Genomic DNA, 20666 nt, shown 5'->3' with positions numbered 1-20666 from the left:
AGATCTGGCCCTCCGATATATTGCACGCACACCTTCACTCCATCCTGAGGGTTCCCTCGGTTCAGAGCCTGAGCCCAAACATTGATGACCTTGCACCCAAGATGAGATGCCAAGTATCTGGCTTGAACTATCATCAGTTATAGAAAGAACAAGGAATACAAATAACTAAAAACAAGGTCTAACAAATATTTGCACCACTTTTATACACTGTGTCATATTTCATGTACATAGTTATGTGTACTCCCTTAAGAGAAGGATATAATATAACAGCTTAAGGCTATTTAGATTATTCTAAGACTATTTAAAAATGTCTCCAACTAATTTTTTACGAAAAACTTTACGATAACTAAATACTAATAATAACAAAGCTTTATTTATATAGCACTTTTCATAAAGCACATGCAGCTCAAAGTTATTTAACTAGGTGAATCCCATTGAGATCATCGATCTCTTTTTCAAGGGAGACCTGCAGCTTTACAAAATGACACATCTCAAGTTAAAAACAAACATCAATAAATTCCCCTCAGATTATTTGTTAAGAACTTTAAAGGTACATGCAGCGAAATATAACATTTGATCAGGTTAATAGACACAAGGAGGTCAAATGTATGATAATAAAAATAAATAAATAATGGTTTCTCTCTGACAGATAAGACACTGAGTCGATGCAACAATATTAAATATAAAACAGAAATAAAAAAATGAAGACATATAAAATAAATGAAACAATATAAAGTTAGGTGCATAATAAAGACTAAAATAATATTTAGAGTGGGGGGTTGCTAATAAAAAGCTAATCTAAAAAGATGAATACATTAAATCAAAACATTTGATTTTTGGTTTAAGTTCTCTACAATTCCTATTGCTATTTTCTATGTCCCATGACTTGTCATTTTACCTTTTGATAGTGTTAAAGGTTTGATTCAAGACGTTTAATTACAATTGAGGGGCTTATTGTTAGATTAAAGAATTCAGTGCCTGTTTGAGACTTTTTAAGCATCAGCAGGAACCCTGTTTGACCTAGAAAATGTAAAAGAAAATAGACAGTGAACTTAACACAGCAGTAGCTCCAGCACCAACCTTCACTGGCTTTTACCAACTCCATTATGTTCCAGTGGGAGCTGGTTAGGCTCCATGTTGAGCTCAGTAAGTATATTACTGTCATGACTGTGGCCTTGACTCTTTGTCCATAATCAGGTTACACAGTGTTCAATCTGGACGACCTGCAGTCTCTCAGCCTGTTGAGCACAGGAAGCTTATTCTGAAGACACAAACACTGCTATTGTTCTGAGTTTAACCGCATTGCATTGTGGCCGCAGTAGTATCAACAGAGTTTGTCGTTGCTTTTGGTGACCTTTTTTACTTTGAGCTGGTGGGCATTGCTTCATTTGTTACGTAACTTGCTGCTCCAGAAACAAGAATATGTGATGCCCATGAATTATTAACAACAAGCTAATTTAACAAATCAAGATTAATTATTCAAAACTCGACACACAGGGATTCTCCAACAGGGATTTCTGTATCAGGATGTTCATTCTCTTAGAGCTCTCTTTCCCAGAGTGCATTTCGGATGTCCTTTAGTGTGTGTGTGTGGGTGTGGGTGGGTGTGTGTGTGTGTGTGTGTGTGTGTGTGTGTGTGTGTGTGTGTGTGTGTGTGTGTGTGTGTGTGTGTGTGTGTGTGTGTGTGTGTGTGTGTGTGTGTGTGTGCGTCTTGACAATGAAGCCAGTGCTGCTCTCTTGCAGCTTACAGATAAAGTCTCTGATGTCAGCTGCTGTCACAACACTAGATCTGAGGAGACATGATGCGGATACCTGCATCTCTGCTCAGATTTCTCTTCAGATGCATTAGTGTCCATCGGCCGATATCCTTGCTTCATGTATTGTTTTTGGGTTTTCTTTTAAATGTTATTTTTAAAAGGGCAGTATGAATTATGATTTTTTGTAAAAATACAGCTTTTTTTTTTATATGTAAAACGTCTAACTGTGAATTTATGTGAAATGCTGTTTTGCATTTGATAACACACAAGTGCATATACTGTCTGTATATTTTTGTAAATAAATATTCCCATATATTCACAGAAGCAGAGTGCAAAGTGAAAAACAAAGTGCAAATAAACAAAATAATGTATTAAATTAAAGGTTATGAAAAAGGTGCATAACCCAATGTAAAAAATGACAGACAATCACAGAAAAATGTAGTATTATGCTTTTACTAAATTATTATGTTATCCTTCCTTTTGGTTGCCTGTTTGGACAATGAAAGCCACATTTCCATCTTTCATGCAGTTTAACTTTCTGTATCTCTCTCTGGATACGTGTAACAAGCTAACCATGAAAACATAAGAAACACAAAATATAAAAGATTAAACAAAAGAAAATGTGTCAGTGAAAGAATATTGTATCATGATCCCTGGTGCTGTATATTACAAGGAACATTAGTCCAGAGCTCAATGGCGGGTGAAGGAGGTTTATGAGATGTTCCCTCTGGGGTAACTTGCAGCCATCGTGAGCCTCCTGACATATGCAGTCGATTGTTCTGTGTGTGCGTGTGCGCGCGTGTGTGTGTGTGTGTGTGTGTTCTGAATTGACTTCCCTGAAAGGAGGGAGGGAGTGAAGGAAGTGGGAAATCTATAATAAAGGCAGTTTTCGAGCTACTCCATCTTTCACCCACACAGGGGGCGAAGCCTGCGAGCTAGTTCAGGCAGTCAACTCGAGCACATGCTGCATTCATATATAACGCCCCTTGCCACTCTACAACCAACCAACCAAACAAACAAACAGTCTCATTAATAAACCGCTCTATTTAACCTGCCAGATATCTCTCTATGCATTGCTTGCTGCTGCTATTGCTGCAGCTACTTCCACGTCGCTGCTGCTTGCCTGCCCCACCACCCCAGCTTCCACCTGTAGGCCCGCCCCGGGGGGTTAGTCATCGTGCGACGTGCAATGTATATATGTGGAGTGATGAGGCCCGACTATATGCTGCTTCTAATAAACATGTTAAAGAACACGTGAGTTGTCTGACTGAACTGCCCTCATGTAATAAAAGTGTGTGTGTGTCCGGCCCGCAGTGACCTCCAAATTGAATAACTACTGTGTGTTATTAGGCAGTGCCACAGCTGCTCTGTGATGGGTTTTAGTGGAACAGGCAGGCCACCGTCCATCAAACATTCATATTAAGGGAGTCGATCTTGAGGCACTTAAGACATTTTTCATGATAATGCAGAATTCATCAGCAGCCTCTTGGCACCGCACTGCTCCAGTAAACACGGCGTTAGAGAACGCAGATTATGAATGATTTGTAAGAACAAGCAGGGACATGTTAACGTCACAGACAGAGGGACAAGGGTTGTTAAATAAAACGGTAGCTCTCTGCTGCCACCTGGTGCCTGGGAGAGGGACTACCACACTCAATGATCTTTAAAAGATTCCCATATGTTGAAATATGCCGTCACTGAATAATTGTATATTATCTACGATTTTTCCTATAGGACAAATGTTCAGATAAATTAACGAAAATGACAAAATCATGTACTTGTAATAGTTATTTTGAGTACATTGTTCTCACCACTTTCTAACAGGTACAAATAAAATCATTTGTTTTTGGTTTGAAAATAAAAAAAATCAGATTTTTTATTTTATTTCAGAAGGGCATACAAGCAAATGATCAAAGGTCAGCTGTTACTACAGTTCCATAAAAGAATAGGGCAAGTCAGGGAAACTGAGAAATAAGACTTTATTTTGCTCGTACAGGATAAATTGTCCAGTAAAATATTGGGAAGCAGTCAAAATAAACTCTTTCGATGAATGTATAGTCAGTGTGAAACGGTTCACAAATTGAACAGCAGCTGGTTGATTCTTAGATCTTGGACCGCAAATCAAAAAGATTTGTCCTCATGTCTCCACAAGTATTTGCATAGGTCTTTTATACTATTCATCTTTACAACAAGAATAAAACAAATATTGTTTATGTTAGCAAGATATGGAAGTTGTCACTGTGACATCTCACATTGGAAACCTTGACTTAATAATTTTGGCCGTCAGCGTCTTCTTCTTTTTTTCAACCATTTGCTGTCACACTAAAAAAGTCATCTTAAAATACAGAAAATCTAAACAGGCTACATTGGCTCTTTTAAAGTTTCATGTGTCTGGTTTTAAGTCAGTGCTATAAAAGCGTCTGGAGAGGAACAACTTTGTATTCAAAGGGGAGGCCGACTGCAGCGTCGAGGTCAGTGATTCCCAGAGAGAGCAGAGTAGCGCTAGGTTGCAAAGCTGAAGGAAGAACACAATGCAAAGTCTTTACCTGCACAGAACAAAAGCAAAATTAGGTTGTTTACAAAAATACATGTTTCACATTATGACAAATCTTAAAATAATTTATAATTTCTTTATTTAAAAAGGCACAGTGTAGTCCAGCTCAGTGCTTCTGACTTGATTGTGGTAAATATAGCAATGAAAACGGACTTTTTGTGCATCAGCTCATCAATAGTGTGTATAACAGCATTGTATTGATTGTCTCTTTTAAGCAAAATGTGCCATTAAATAATGTTATATTAAGTGTAAGTAATGCAAAAGTATATGGTAATGTCTTGTGGTAATTATAATTTTGAAATGATTAAAAGTGCACAAAAAAGTACCTGTTGTTAATATTACTACTTAAAAAAGGCATTAATTACAAAGTTTTACATTTCAATTTCCTCAAGTGAACTTTCGATACGACTGAATATTAATAATATTACTGTGATCTATAGTTATTAGGAAGACTTATAGATTACCAAGTTTGTGCCCATAGCAACTACATTAGGTATGTGTGTACAAACAAACGAAAAGTATCATTGTGTAACAAGGTAAATAATAAACATGTAACTGTAACAGTACTTTGTTATTTATTGAATATTGTTTTGAAATGTTCAGAGTCTAACTGATAGGACATTTTACAATTGAAGATTAAACGTATCGTCATTGAACTCTAGTAGATAAACTCTGTAATGGTGACACAGTTTGAAAAAGAGTCATTTCAGCACTCTGTGTTTTGAAGGCACTTTATTCCTAAATATACTTTCCCTGACTAAATTATATGAATAAAGTCTACATTTTTTTAATTTAATATATTAATTAAACTGGAAGATTTGAATGTCGAAGCAGTTCTATCTTTTTTTAGGTCATAGGCAGAGCTTAGATACTTAAGGCACTTTACAACATCAGCTGTTCAGTTGAAGGAACTCAACTAAACTCCCTTTGAGCAGCGTTCTCACTTTCTGGAAATACTCGTCAAAGTTTAGACGAGGCTCAACTTGAGGCGGATTATACAACCGTGCTGTGGTTGGTATTTTTGTGATATAATGGAGTCTTTTGCCGATCCTTGAATTCGTCCGATTTATTTCTTCGTAGGCACTTACGAACAGAAGGTCTTGAATCCCGTTGTCTTTCAAGTTAGATATTTGTGATTCGTAGAAAGCACCCCTATTTTACACCCTCAAATGTTTATTTTCTTCTGTGTTTTCGCAGCAGTTTTATACCAACGTCATAAACACATACATTTGCAAGCTGTAAATTCTCCGGTCAATGAGCAGCTCCATTCACAATCGACATTACATAGTCTTACATGTTTCAGGGATCTTGCAGGTTAAAGTCAGTTCAATGTCTGATATTCAGTTCTCTCACACAGTTCCTCCAGGTAATGTCATGTTTAGTTCAGGGTTTTCAGTGTATGGGTGAAAGGGCTTTAGATTCAGAGCCCACACTACTGATATAGTCCTCGAATGGTGAGCCAAACCAAAGTGGGCTGGAGGTAATCACTTTCAGACTAACATTCTTTGATGTCCTGCTTCAGCCACCGTGTCTTTAGAACTTCACCTTCCTGTCTGACCTTCTTAACGTTGACACCAACATGTGCTCCCCCCGCTATGCTAACCTTTTTGTTGCTGCGCTCCTTTATTACGGTGCGTCCTCTGTACGTGTCTCCTCCTCAGAGCTCCACTGTGCGCAGGTGTCCGCGGGGGGAAATCGCAGCTATCACGCTCTGAGGCAAACACTCCGACTGCTCCACGAAGCTGCTGCAACACGACCAGTGAGGCTTCCCCGGGTGTCCTTTGTGACCGTGACCGCAACCTTTAAATCCTCCTGCAGACACACAGACAGAGACATATATGAGTTTAAGAAAAAAACCTCCTGGGTTTGTACGTACATCCAGGCTCCAAGAGAGTGTTGATGACCTACATGTAATCATCTAAAGCACAGTTGTTCAATATCAGAGACATACAGTATTTGTCCTGTTTAAATAACAAGGAATCAGTATTATATATGCAGTTAGTAGACAGTAGGTGCCAAAACATCATCTTGTTAAAGTACATATTTTGTGTTATACTACTCTATATGTAAACACTATATGACTTCATATCTATTGCACAGTGCAGTTTTTTCCATTCATTCAAATTGTGCATCCTTAGTCAAAATACAGCATGTCTACTGGCTGCACAATTCATAAAAATACATAATAAACACGTGTGACACTGGTATGTATGATTGTATCATAAGCATCTCTGTTATGGAAGCACACAGAGTAAAATAATCAGATTACACCCATACTGAAAAAACCTGGACTCACACCTATCACACCAATCTCCCCTTCCTATCAAAACTACTCGAACGTGTTGTAGCCTCCCAACTGAAATCCCACCTTAGCTCCAATAACCCTTTGAACCCTTTCAATCAGGATTCCACACAAAGCACAGCACAGAAACAGCCCTCCTCAGAATCACTAACGACCTCCTCCTCTCCTCAGACTCCGGCAATCTCAACATCCTCCTCGACCTCACAGCAGCGCTCGACACCATCAACCACCACACCATCCTGCTGTCCCGCCTGGAATCATCTCTTAACATCACTGACACTGCACTCTCCTGGCTGAAATCATACCTCACCAACAGACACCAGTTCATCCACATCAATAACTGCACTTCCTCCACTGCCCCTCTGTCCCAAGGCGTCCCGCAGGGTTCGGTGCTTGGTCCCCTCCTCTTCATCCTCTATATCCTCCCCCTTGGAAAAATCATCCGCCGCCACAACCTCCAGTATCACTGCTACGCGGATGACATCCAACTCTACATCTCCACAAAAACCATCACTGCCACAACTCACTCCACACTCACCAACTGTCTCTCAGAAAGTAAATCCTGGATGCAAACAAACTACCTTAAACTGAACAGCGACAAATCAGATATCATAATTGGACCCACATCCCGCACCAACACCACCCAGAACTTCAACTTCACCCTTGACAACACCACTCTAACCCACTCAAATCCACATATTGGGGATGTGCGTAAATCATGGCGTAAACACATCTGCAGAGGAGATGTCTCTCCCATCTCTGGAGCTTAGAAACTAGCGTTCTCACACTCGCAAGACCTCCCTATGCCCTGTAGGTCAAGCTGTACAACCTAGTATCAACATACGACTGCATCAACACATTCCTTACGGGAGATTAGAAGCAGGGATGGTCGTACATGTCAACACACAAAATAAAGTTAAATGTCTAAGGAGTAAAGACAAAATTAATCCCTTCCCGCAGCCTTCGTTCATCAGAAGTGAACCTCCTCTCTATCCCCACACGAACCAAGCTCCGAACCTGGGGGGACAGAGCCTTCTCCATCGCTGCCCCCACCCTCTGGAACTCCCTTCCACAACACATCAGAGACTGCCCGACCCCCCCACTTTCAAAACACACCTCTTCAGACTGGCTTTTAATTTGTGGATTATGTTGTGTTGCCGCTTTAATATTTTTTTATTCTATTTTACCTCGTTTTATCACCACTGTAAAGCGTCTTTGAGCACCTGAAAAAGCGCTTTGATTTGATGCTGTATTAATGTATTATTATTATTATTATTATTATTATTATTCCATATTTAAAAAAAGAATCATCTCACAAACAAGTTATTCAATGGTTGAAACCAGAACCTCCCACCTGGATTCAGAGAGTTTGGGATATCCACCACATGGAGCAAATCACATTTATTACGCCTGCAGAAAAATACATGGATCAAGCGATGGGCCCCTGTAATGCATCTACTAATACAGTAAGAATTTCTTATTTTCTCAGGTAGGCCATCTTTATTACATTTTTTATTTATTTTTAGCCCTGGAGTGGCACTGAAACTGAAAATGTGACTGAAAGATATTTTGTACTGTATTATGGTGCGAAACTAAAAAAATTAAGTTCTAAAAAAGTTATTCTGCTCAATAAGAACAGATGAAAATAATACATTGTTCTCTTTCCATTGCCTACTCTAGAAAAATGTGTATATTTTAGTTTGTTTATTGTGAAAACTGTCTTTTATACAGTAGCTTATACTTCCGGAGAGATGTCCTCTGTGTACCTGGCATGGTTCCTGCACAGCCGCAGCGAGCCTCTTTGGAGCCTCCGCCGGAGCAGAAGGAGCAGCAGTGGAAGGTCCCGACGTGATGCCTGAACTTTCTCTTCACATTCAGGGGAAACGGAGAGCCCTGCAGGGAGAGACAGAAGAGAGGCGGGAGAGAGGAGAGAGACAGGAGAGAGAGACGGGAGAGAGAGACAGGAGAGAGACAGGAGAGAGACAGGAGAGAGACAGGAGAGGGGAGACAGGAGAGAGACAGGAGAGAGACAGGAGAGAGGGAGGAGAGACACAGGAGAGAGAGAGGAGAGAGACAGGAGAGAGACAGGAGAGGGGAGACAGGAGAGAGACAGGAGAGAGACAGGAGAAAGAGAAGAAAGACACAGGAGAGAGAGAGGAAAGAGACAGGAGAGAGAGAGGAAAGAGACAGGAGAGAGAGGAGAGGGGAGACAGGAAAGACGGGAGAGAGACAGAGAGACCGGAGAGAGAGAGGAGAGAGACAGGAGAGAGACCGGGAGAGAGACAGGAGAGAGACCGGGAGAGAGACAGGTGAGAGAGAAGAAAGAGACAGGAGAGAGACAGGAGAGGGGAGACAGGAGAGAGAGAGGAAAGAGACCGGGAGAGAGAGGAGAGAGAGAGGAAAGATACCGGGAGAGAGAGAGACAGGAGAGAGAGGAGAGAGAGAGAGGAAAGAGACAGGAGAGAGACAGGAGAGAGACAGGAGAGAGACCGGGAGAGAGAGAGACAGGAGAGAGAGAGGAGAGAGAGAGGGGAGACAGGAGAAAGTGAGTCTCTGTCCGGGTCAAAACAAGCCAAATAAGAAGTGAAACACCTCAAACGGTCTTTCACTGATCAAGCATCCCAGACGATAAAGGTTACATCTGAGGCCTCCTGTGGAAGTATGTTTTCCCTGAAGAACATTTAGTCCACGCTGATTTAATTTGTCAGGATGATGTTAGAAGCGCTGAGGCGGGACGCTGTTAGCTGCTGAGCCTCACTTCATATTCAAATATTCAAAACATGCCCTCTCCAGCTGCAACACATCATTAATAACTGTTTATATCGTGTGAAATGCCATTGCATTGATTTGAAACATGAATTGTTATTGGTTTATATGTTGTTGTGACATCTCACCGAGTCCGTTCCGTACCTTGACATGTTGAGCTTTGACACACACCCACACCGAGTAGGCTCCCGTCTCTTCAGGTGTGTATGAAACACTGTAGGATCCATCGCTGTTGTCAACCACCGTGCTCTCCATTGTGCTGAAGGAAAGGACATCACCCTGTTAGTACTACACAATATCATGGAGAACATTCTACAGATTTGTAATATTAAGAGCTCTGATTTCCTGCATCCCCTTTCATAAACTCAAATCTTTGCTGAGATCTGATTCTTAGATCAAGAGAGATTTTCGAAACAGTCTTTAGAAAGATTATTCTCCAACAATCAACCCGTGAACAACACAGATTAATATATATTGATATCCTATTTGCACAACACATCAGCTGCTACATAATGCTTTTGATTAATTACAGTTCACATGACTTAAACCGTTTTCACTGTCTCCAAATGTGCTGATTATCTTCACTCCAAAAAACGAGGCGCCGGGGATGAAACTGAGATGAAACCAAGTGTGTGCTTATTTAGGAACAGCTTGGCACTGGTTGCAGTATATTCTGACTAACGTAATCACAAGAGATGTTGTGTGAGTAATTGTGGTTTAATAATGCACGTCACTCGTATTACACACTGTAGATGGAGCACATGGCGGTGTGAGAGTTAATGAACTAAAAGGGCAGGCAGTCAGGCACGCAAGCTGTTGTGGATAACTGATGAGGGTAATAACCAGATATTAATCAGACAGCCTGGCGTTACCACGAATGGAATCAAACTGCTTTTCCTCTCGGTGATGAATGTTTAATTAAAGTGAAACATGATCAACAGTTGTTATGTGCTTTTGGAGAGGCTGAAGGGGCCTCCAACCAAAGTGATACATATAGCACACTGCACAGGTGGGGGGTGTTCTGTTGACCTGCCCTGAGCAGCTGGGTGTCAAACAAAACCTTCACACCATAACTGCAGGGTGTGGCTGGACCGTGTCTCCACACACACACACACACACACACACACACACACACACACACACACACACACACACACACACACACACACACACACACACACACACACACACACACACACACACACACACACACACACACACACACACACACACACACACACACACACACACACACACACACACACACACACACACACACACACACACACACACACACACACACACACACACACACACACACACACACACACACACACACACACACACACACACACACACACACACACACACACACACACACACACACACACACACACACACACACACACACACACACACACACACACACACACACACACACACACACACACACACACACCATTTCATTAACCCCATCACCGGACATTTTAAGATCTGTATAATCCATTTCCATACATGTATAATTTATTTTTAAAACAAGAAAGTGTATTTGCTATCAATATTAATTAGAAAACGTATAATAATGATAATAAAATGCAAATAATAATAGTGATTCTATTAAAAGGTTTTTCCGATGTACCAGAAACTAACTAACAGTTGCTGAAAAATACATCTTTATAGTCTGGTGGAGAGAAAACATTACTATTGGCCCTTAGTTCTGCTGTGGAGAATTCCACAGCAGAACATTTCTCAAAAAGCTGAAATGTCAGACTCTCACCGGTCTTTCTTCTCCTTGTGAACGATGCTGACCAGGACGTGCTCTCCTCCTCGAGCCAGCTGCTCCCCCGCGGAGTCTCTGCACACCAACACGAAGAGACCCTGCTCCCCCTCAGTGCCCCTCTGCAGACCTGAGAGCAGTGAGGTGAGGTCAGAGGTCATGCACAGGTTGTAAACACAAGAGGCTGAAGGACAGATATACACAAACACTCCTATCATGGTTTAAAAGAGGCCCTATAACGCCTTTGGGGGTTTTACCTTTCCTGTCGTGTGCTATAAAGGTTTGTGTGCATGTTAACGGTCTGCAAAGGCTACAATCCCTGTGTTCCCACCGGAGGGAGTTTCTCTCACACACACTCCCCCAGCCTGAAAAGCTAGACTGAAAATGGACTCCTTTTATTACTTCAGGAACATAGTGACCTAACTATGCAACACTCTGTATTGGCCAGTGCTCCACGTCTACGCATGTTAACATGGGCCCCTTTAAATGTGATCCCACACGTCCTTCACAATAAAAGTGGCACTTCTGACACACCACAAAATGAGACACTTCAATATGTGTCGACAAACGACAGTGACACACCATCTCACACACAACAACCGCCCACTGCTTACTGAAGCGACATCCCCTCTAAACATGTGCTGTTTGTGACTCCAGGCCCAGCTGAGCTTCAGTGCTGCTGACCGGAGTTTCCCAAACCCTCACATCATTATTTAGTGTTTCATTAACTTGTGCCGCTGTGCCTCAGGGACACACTCGCTGAGGATATTCATCAGCTGCTGTGGCGTTAAAGCAAACATCATTTGTGTTCCTCTCGATGATTTATGTTGCTTTGCATTTTCTTGTCAGACTCTAGCCGCAGGATAACTAACGATGGGTCACTTCGTATTTGTGTTATTATTCAGAGTGTTCCAGGAGCTGCCGGAGCGTCTCTTTAGACCAGTGGGTCTCAAACCTTTTCTGTCATCACTTTGAACAGGTGGGCCTTTTCAAGCCCCACCTGCTCCTCATTGCTCCAATAAAATGGTAGGCCAAGCTTAAAATGGTCAAATGTATCGTTCTATAACAGGGGTCTCCAACCTTTTTTAGGATGAGAGCTACTTTCAAAAAATAAAACAAGTCGGGGGCTACTTTTACTCCTCTTTTTGTTTTTTTGCAGTGTATATATTTAGCACATTTTAACATTATTATATGCTTACCTTTAACCTTTGTGTTGTTTGGGTCTGTGGGACCCGTTTTCAGTGTTTACTAAATAAAATGTAACAATTTAATTATTTTAACCTGCTTTATTTGGTGGTGGACGTCACTTCCTCTAGGGGGGTCCGAGGGCATGCACCCCCAGGAAGATTTTTTTTTTAAATGTTGAAGTTAAATGCATCAATCTGGTGCACTTTGAGCTAGGGCTGCTCAATTAATCATATTTGATTCAGAATTAAGTTTTTGGCTTGCAACGATTATGAAAACATAATCGAAATAAAACGATTTTATTTTTTTTAAATAGGTTTTTCAGTTGAATTATATTTAAAGTTCAGGGTAATCAACTGTTAAAAACATACTGTTCAAATTATTTTCTTCAATAAATTGATGTTTTCAAAGTAAATGGTTAATCGCTTTTAATCATCGTGATATCAATTATTGACCCAAATAATCGAGATTATGATTTTTGCCATAATCGAGCAGCCCTACTTTGAGCCCAACATGAATTTATGGATACAGCTCTCAACACTCAGATGAAAGGGAGCTGTATACTTTTCAATAATTCAAACATCTTTAGAATAGGATCACAACAAATCATTTAAACTTGTTTATTCTTATCTTATGTTACCTAGTTAGCATTCTTTCTTTTTATTTATGCATATTTGACTAATCCCTCCCCTTTTAAACTTTTTACTGTCCAAAAATAACTTGATTAAATTGTATTTAAAATAACATTTCCAAAGAAATAAATCCTTTGAATCTGCCTATTCAGTTTCTGTTTGAATGTGAAGGGTTAAATGAAAGAAGCTCGTCTCTGCGAGGTGACGACAGGACCTGATTGGACGTCCAGCTATGAATTCACAGAGGGCCAGCTCAGAGCCATATAATTATATGGCATATTATATGGCTCTGGGCCAGCTATAGTAACTGAAGGAGAGAGTAATATCAAATGACAGTACAATTGACCAATCATATCTTCCCTCTAAATGGGTGGGCTTTATTATTGCGGACTTTATGACAAGTTCCGCCCGCTGTGAAACGTTTCTTGTTTCCATAGCAACAACAACTGTCAACAGCGTAAACTCGCCTTCAAAATAAAAGCATGCCAAATTACACTTAAGACATACAACTGCAACGAAAGTAACAAACACAATATCCTTTTCAATTTCAAATAACACAAATTGGGTTATCTACAGGTGTTGTTTTGTGTGGTAGAGGGTCGCTTTCATTGATGCGTTTTGCACCCCGGGCGATCCGTTGTTTTGATATTCCACCGGTGGGAAAAAATAAAAAAGAATTTGTATTTCATGACCCACCTATCACATCTCTGCACCCCACCAGTGTGGCGCGCCCCACACTTTGAGAAACGCTGCTTTAGAAGCTGTAGGAGTTGCTAATGCTGCTTATGAAGCTACTAATTAAGTTTCTCCTCCGTCTATTTCTATAACAATACTCATGTTAATCGAGCTGTTCATGAAGCTGTGTTTGCTAATACTGCACTGTAACTACTATCGCTTGCATCAATGGTGCTAATTCTGCTCATCCGTTTTATAAGAACTTGTTCATTTGTTTTACTAATATGAGAGGATTTAATCTAATCTAATGTCTGTTTTAGACACTAAACATAGGATTTCATAAAGTATTTTTAAAATAGTTTATACATTATTCGAATATAGGAATAGTAGATAGGATTACTTAAAATATAGTACCTTATATTTCATATTTTTTCCCTTTAGACCCTTGCGGTTTATTCTTAAAAACCCTTACCCACCCCCCATTTCCCCTCTGCTGGTCTATGGCCTTGTAGAGGGTAACGGGCTACAGAGGGTAACGGGGTACAGAGTCGCTTAGATAAGCGGGGGAGTGCATCTGACGAAGAGATGGGTTGTTGTGCTCCCTCTCTCTGTTTCTTATATATCTAATAGAACTGCTCGGGTCCTGATAGATTGAGTGGGGACGTTCATGAGATCTTTCTAGAGGGTTATCAAGAATAACTTTTATCCAATGACCTTCTCCCTCTCTGTCTGTGTCTGTGTTTTCTCTTGTTCCGATTAACCCAGCCAAATCTTTTTTCTTGTTTTGTATCTATATCTACGCCGGGATCCGGAGTCGAGGCTGATCCTCTTGCTGTAGTCCTGTGTCTTGGATCCTCTATCCTGAGTTCTGGATTAAGTCGTGGACTTCGGGTAGTGGCTGAACCTGTCTCTGCGGTCCTGCCTTGGGTCTCGTCATGCTGCTTCCCTGATGGCTTCCACAGGATTGTTGACATCTTCGTGGATTCATCTTCTTATTACAGACACATGCATTTCCTAACATTCGGTTATACGCTGTAAAATGTATTATCTCTTGGATTTACACACGGCATCTATTGCACGTCTGTCCGTCCTGGGAGAGGGATCCCTCCTCTGCTGCTCTCCGTGAGGTTTCTCCCATTTCCCCCCCCTAAACTGTGTGTTTTCTCTGGAAGTTTTTCCTTGTACGATGTGAGGGTCTAAGGACAGAGGGTCTAAGGACAGAGGGTCTAAGGATAGAGGGTGTCGTTTTTCTCATACTGATATTCTGAACAATCTGTGCTGTTGTATTTGCTGTAAAGTGTCTCTACTGTAGGCTATTTTTATTTTATGTACAGCACTTTGGCTCGACCAAAAATCGTTTATAAATGTGCTATATAAATAAAACTTGATTTGATTTGATTAAAGAGGCCCAATTAAGCATTTTGTGGTTTTCTCTTTCCTGTTGTGTGTGATATATATCACAACAGAGACGGCCAGCTAACCAATCAGAGCAGACTGGGCTCTGGTTTCAGACAGAGGGTGAAAAGAGGGGCTGCAGCACAGGCAGTATCAGAAAAATGAAGAGCTTTTAGAACATTATTTAAGTATCCCAGTAATGTATGTTGCATGTTTTAAATGTATTGTATTTACTTACTGAAATGTGTTTTAGGTTGACTTTTAAAATCTGTCCAGATGAAAAATAGCCTCTTGGCTAACTCTGGCACATTTACAGAAATGTTCATTAATGTGCACTGTCCCTACAAAATTGAAGCATGGAAAACATGTAAAAATACAAATATAGACCTGAGAATGCGCGTAATAGGGCCCTGATAGGAAGAAACTGTGGCTGAATATTTAGCTGCAACTACATAAATCTAAACATATAAAGGAAGATGTTCCTCTGCATTTTAGCTGCTATTAATCAAATATAGGATTGCTGGCAACAATTACAACCACTGCCTTTGCTAAAGCCTCTTGCAACGACTACAAGTACTGTCACTTGGACCAGTGGCCCATTACTAGTATCGCTGCTGCTGCTAATGGGCGGGAATTATCCGTGAATTTATGTGTGTGTGCCTGCTAAGCCGAGTACCCAGCAGCTGTCGTCGCAGCTGTTCTGGCCCACATTTCACCTGTGCTGCACTCCAAACCCACCACTTTAAGGCCACTTATCACACAGAGGGGATAATCGCCAGTGAGCCTCAGTGATTTCTGCTTTCTAATAGTCAACATAGAAATCTGGCCCTTATCTGCCACCCTTAAATAAAAGAGTCACACCACATAAAGATGATTGTGTCGGATAAAAGTTCACTTGGGAGGTTCAAACAACTTAAAGCTGGCTTAACTAATGTGATACCGCGTGGATGTATAAAGCACAATGCTACATAAAAAAAAGGAGTAGTTACGAAAAGAAAGTGTGGATCAATTGAAAGTTTTCCGCTTTACACACACAGTTTGTCAAAAGCTAACACTTGCCACAATACAGGGAGTGACATGTCGACGAACAATTCACTTTGACAGACAGAGGACTGAAAATCCTTATTTGCTGAGATTTCCCACTTCCTACACAGGTAAACACTACTTAAAGTGTTCCATTGAGGCACGCTGCTACACATCTGTGTGTGTGTGTGTGTGTGTGTGTGTGTGTGTGTGTGTGTGTGTGTGTGTGTGTGTGTGTGTGTGTGTTGTTCTTCTATTATGAAACCCTAGAGGTTGAACTTGTCAACTTGTTTTGAGAATAGGTCTTTCTTGCCAATGGAAGATGTCCTTTTTCCACTTGAAATAGTACTTTTGCTCCTTGCCCTCTTTCTTTTTCTCAGTGTGTGTGTGTGTGTGTGTGTGTGTGTGTGTGTGTGTGTGTGTGTGTGTGTGTGTGTGTGTGCGTGTGTGTATAAACATCCCCTCAGTGCTTTCAGGCTTGTTGAGTCACCTCTACATTCCTCAGTCCCACAGGGTCCTTTGAGCTGAAGCACCCAGGAAGGTAACAATTTAACTTCTACAAGGAACTCATGGGGGGGGGGGCGTCTACAACGAAGTACAACGAAGTACCCCCCCCCCCATATCTAACATTTTAGATGCTCTGAACAACAAATGCATCCACACAACTGAATGGATGATACATGATTTAAAAAAAATGTGAACACTGTGATGACCAAGAGTGTATTACTAAGTGTATTACTAAGGATAAGTGTAATATTTATTTTTCTTATGGTTAAGTAATCACCTTCTTTATAGAGCCTGTCGATACCAGCCTAAAGCCAAATGGATTTATATCAAATTCAATAAAATAGCTACTTACTGAAAATATTGGAAATATATGATTTTCATTTCAATGTAATATTAATATACTTTATTATTATGTATTACTATGACCATTATGTGTATTTGTATGAACAGTATTCACTTTAATTCTAATTATGTCATGTTGACCGATGGACTTTATATTTAATCATTCATTTTAGCGTTGTACATTTTCCTGCCGTTGAGTTTCTGTTGTTGTGTTTTTTGTGTGTGTTATTTAATGTGGAAAACTGAATAAATACAATGGTGAAAAAAATAATAACGAAACACCTGTGGTGTCCCATCATGCTGACATAACTGCATGCATTCATTTGGTTTACCTTCTCCTTCGATGGTGCACTTGCTGAGGTCCACCGTCTTGGCATGGATCACCCCGACCACCGGGAAGCCCCCCACCTCCCCTGCCGGCTCCCAGGACAGGAAGCTGATGCTGCTGCCGTCGTCGGGGGCGACAGCCTCTGGGGGGGGGTCGTAGCTGCTCTCTGCCAGGCTGGTCAGTCTCCTCAGAGTCACTCCTTTAGCGCTCAGGATCTCAGCGTCTGACCCACAGCTCAGCAATCTCTCCGCAAAGTCCACACTGCCGCCGACGTCCAGCAGAGCCTGCTGCAGCTGCGCCTGCTGCAGGTGGAGCAGGTTCCTGTCGGACAAACACTCAGTGAAGAACAAGCAGCTTCTGAACTGTGAACAAGGGGGCATGTTGATATATATTCAAGTGAAAGACGCAGCACATTCTTCTATGAAAACACAGCATGCCTTATGTTTCTTGACATTTTCTAAACACCTTCGAACACAACCTTCCTTCTCACAATCCATTAATTTCTTGAAAGAAATATTAGTTTCTCATTAATTTTCTGAAAACGTCTCACAGGGTGTGGTTTTCAGAATGAATGTATTATCTCCAAGTAAATTCACAGAAGCACATTTTCATACTGAGCATGACATTTTATATCTTTACATTACAAATTAAAGTAATCGTTGCAGATTTAGACCCTGAGTTGAGATTGAAAGCAAGATGTATTGATATTATTACTACAGAACCACACTTACTTGTAAAGTAAGTGTGTCATTTACTTGCCATAATAATAATGTAGTCATTCGTACCTGCGCTGGACTCGGAGCTCCTCCAGGCGGTGCAGCAGAGAGAGGCAGTGAGCCTCCACAGCGCTGGCGTAAGCTCGAGCAAACGCCCTCACTTCGTTCACGGTTGCATCCGCCCGTTCCTTCAAAGCCTCCTGGGATATTTCCACCTGTAGCACAGTGGAAAGAATGTCTTATTTTCTGTTTGTCTTGTGTTGCGTGCCAACTTGTTAAAGCACTTTGAGCTACATCCTGTGAATGAAAGAGGTATACAAACACGGCTTTATCATTATAAACAGTTTGTTACTTGACAGCACTTAAAGGTGGCATAGGTGGTGATTCAGCCTGTTTATAAGTATGTTTTATAAAGTGAGTTAAAGATGAAACTGATTTTGCAAACTTCAAGAACTTTGTTCCACAGTAACAGAGAAAGTAAAATGTTAAGTCGTGAGCCTCGAGACAAGGCTCAGCGCACTTTCCCTTTTCTAAGCCCAATTCTGAATGAACCCCACTCTGTTGCACCTTCAGCATGGAGTCCTTCAGGCGCTCCATGCGAGGTCGCAGGCGCACCGTGACCAGCTCTCGGATGCTGTCTCCATGGCGATTGATCACATTTTGAGTGGGGCAGCAGCGGTGGTCTCGGTGCAGCGTGGCGGCACACTCCAGACAGACGGGGAGGTCGCAGGGCTGGCAGAAGAGCCGCAGCTCCTGACCCGGGTGCAGGCCGCAGAGGACGGGCCGGCTCAGAGACCCACCGGACTTCAGGTCCTGCAGACTCTGGACGGAGTGAGACGCCGTCCGCTTCTGACGCCTGCAGACAGAGAGGGACAAACTCAGATGTGGTAGAAAATACAGCTGTTGGCCTACTTCCCCCAAACTTTCTTTACAACAAAAGGGGTTTAACAACAAGTGTCACACCCAAACAATAAACTAAAATTACAAGCAAAGATGGATTGGTGGAAGAAGTATGCAGATTGCTTTATTAGGTACCAATATATTCATTTCAAAATACTTCATTATGAGTAAAAGTCAAGATTCAAAAAGTTAACTTAAGAAAAAGTACAGAAGTATTGTCAGCTAAACGTTACAATGAAATACTCATTCAGAAAAATGCTTCCATATGTGTAGGTTATTATTAGATTAGATTGTAAATATTGGGGCCACAAGTATAATTTTACTTTTCTGTTACACAAACCGTTTGGGACTTTCTTTCTTAACTTTTTATAAAGTAATAGATATTTTTCCTTTTTCTACCTAAAACTGTTAATCCCTTGGTTTAATCTTTAGAGATGCAAAATGTTTAAGTTTAACACATGCCTTTTTTAATGCAACATTTGAATCTGAATAGTAAACAAATATATTTAAGTAATTATTTCCCACTAATATGTAGGGGTATAAAGTTGCATCAAATGGAAATATAGTCAAGTAAAATACAAGGAATTCAAAATCTCCTTATTTACTTCTAACCACTGCCAAGAAGAAGTTTGGCAGCAGATACTAAACTACAACCTCGATTACCGAGCATGAAAACAGTAAAAGGTAACATAACATACTTAATAACAGAATACATAGTGGTTTGACACTCCTACCTGTGCGCCTGGCAGCAGAACTCGCACAGGTTGAAGCAGCAGACTTCGCAGCGGCTCTCCGCGCCTCCTTCGCCGCACAGGTCGCACCCCAGCGGGCCGTCCGTCACCAGGGTCTCCAGGAACACTTCGTCCAGAGCCAGGTGGTCGGTGCTCAGCCCGGCCGGTCCCGACGGGGGGAGATCCACCTCGGAGTCGCAGTCGGGACAGAGAACCGTGACGGTGACGGCGGCGTGCTCCTGCCGCTCCGCCGTGTCGCCCTCGCGTTTTTCCGCACTGCGCGAAGACAACGAGAAGGGCTCCAACTGAGCGATACAGTCCGAGCAGAAGGTGTGCAGGCACGGGAGGATTTTAGGGTCCCGGTACAACCGTTTACACACGTTACAAATCGCCTTCGTGTTCACTAATTGTTCATGCTCCGAGTTTAATGTTTGCTGCTTCGGGCTTTCTGTCTGTTCGGGCTGAGACATTGTGTTTCTGGAGAGTGGTGAGCAGCAAACAAACCACTGAACACCACCAGAGACCCACCGAGCTACACAAAGCCGTCAGGACCGAAAATAAACTTCAGGCTGCATAACGTATGAAACACTACACGTTGTCTACACTGGGATAACGTTGTCTACACTGGGATAACAAACATGGTTTAATTCCCTCACTGATTTAAATCCCACCGGACGGGCCAACTTTTCTTCAGCAAAAGTTAGGCTGCGTTCAATGCACCCTGGGACATTTGAGATCTCATTGACTGACAGACCAATAGGAAGCCTCTCACAAATTATGGGGTGGTCTAAACACTTTCAGGACTCTTTACTCTCTTTCTGGGACTCTGACTGTCCCCATCTACTGGCAGGACAGGGCGATACGTTTTCAATAGGATGGAGATTGTTAACCGAAGGCTGCTGTAATAAAAAAGGTGTTTCAATTTGGGATTAATAAAGTACATTTAATTTATTGATGTTTGCAAGAAGCTGTTCTATTGCCAGATATAATCAAACTTTTTCCACTCAAGTTTTGCAAAAAACAAACAAACAGCTGAAACACTGTATTGATAATTAGTATTAATTGTTAAGACATTT

General features: G+C 41.4%; 1 protein-coding gene across 2 annotated transcripts; it reads right to left on the bottom strand.

The window, feature by feature from the left end:
* Positions 1-3728: 3728 nt before the first annotated feature.
* On the bottom strand, positions 3729-20319 carry trim45 (tripartite motif containing 45). Of its 2 annotated transcripts, XR_004554273.2 has the most exons (9): positions 19594-20319; positions 18527-18815; positions 18029-18174; positions 17248-17564; positions 11157-11286; positions 9524-9638; positions 8380-8506; positions 5915-6123; positions 3729-4303 (listed from the first exon to the last, which is right to left on the bottom strand). XR_004554273.2 is itself a non-coding variant. In XM_034109406.2 (8 exons), exons 1-8 carry the CDS (start codon positions 20058-20060, stop codon positions 5969-5971), a joined length of 1746 nt encoding a protein of 581 aa, XP_033965297.1. In that variant the 5' UTR covers positions 20061-20319; the 3' UTR covers positions 3729-5968. The 2 variants fall into 2 exon arrangements, 1 of the variants encoding a protein (XP_033965297.1); XM_034109406.2 differs by having other exon boundaries at positions 3729-6123.
* Positions 20320-20666: the final 347 nt, after the last annotated feature.

This window comes from Pseudochaenichthys georgianus, chromosome 21 (assembly GCF_902827115.2).
Source record: "Pseudochaenichthys georgianus chromosome 21, fPseGeo1.2, whole genome shotgun sequence".
Lineage (NCBI taxonomy): Eukaryota > Metazoa > Chordata > Actinopteri > Perciformes > Channichthyidae > Pseudochaenichthys > Pseudochaenichthys georgianus.
This window is presented reverse-complemented; position numbering and strand designations above follow the sequence as displayed.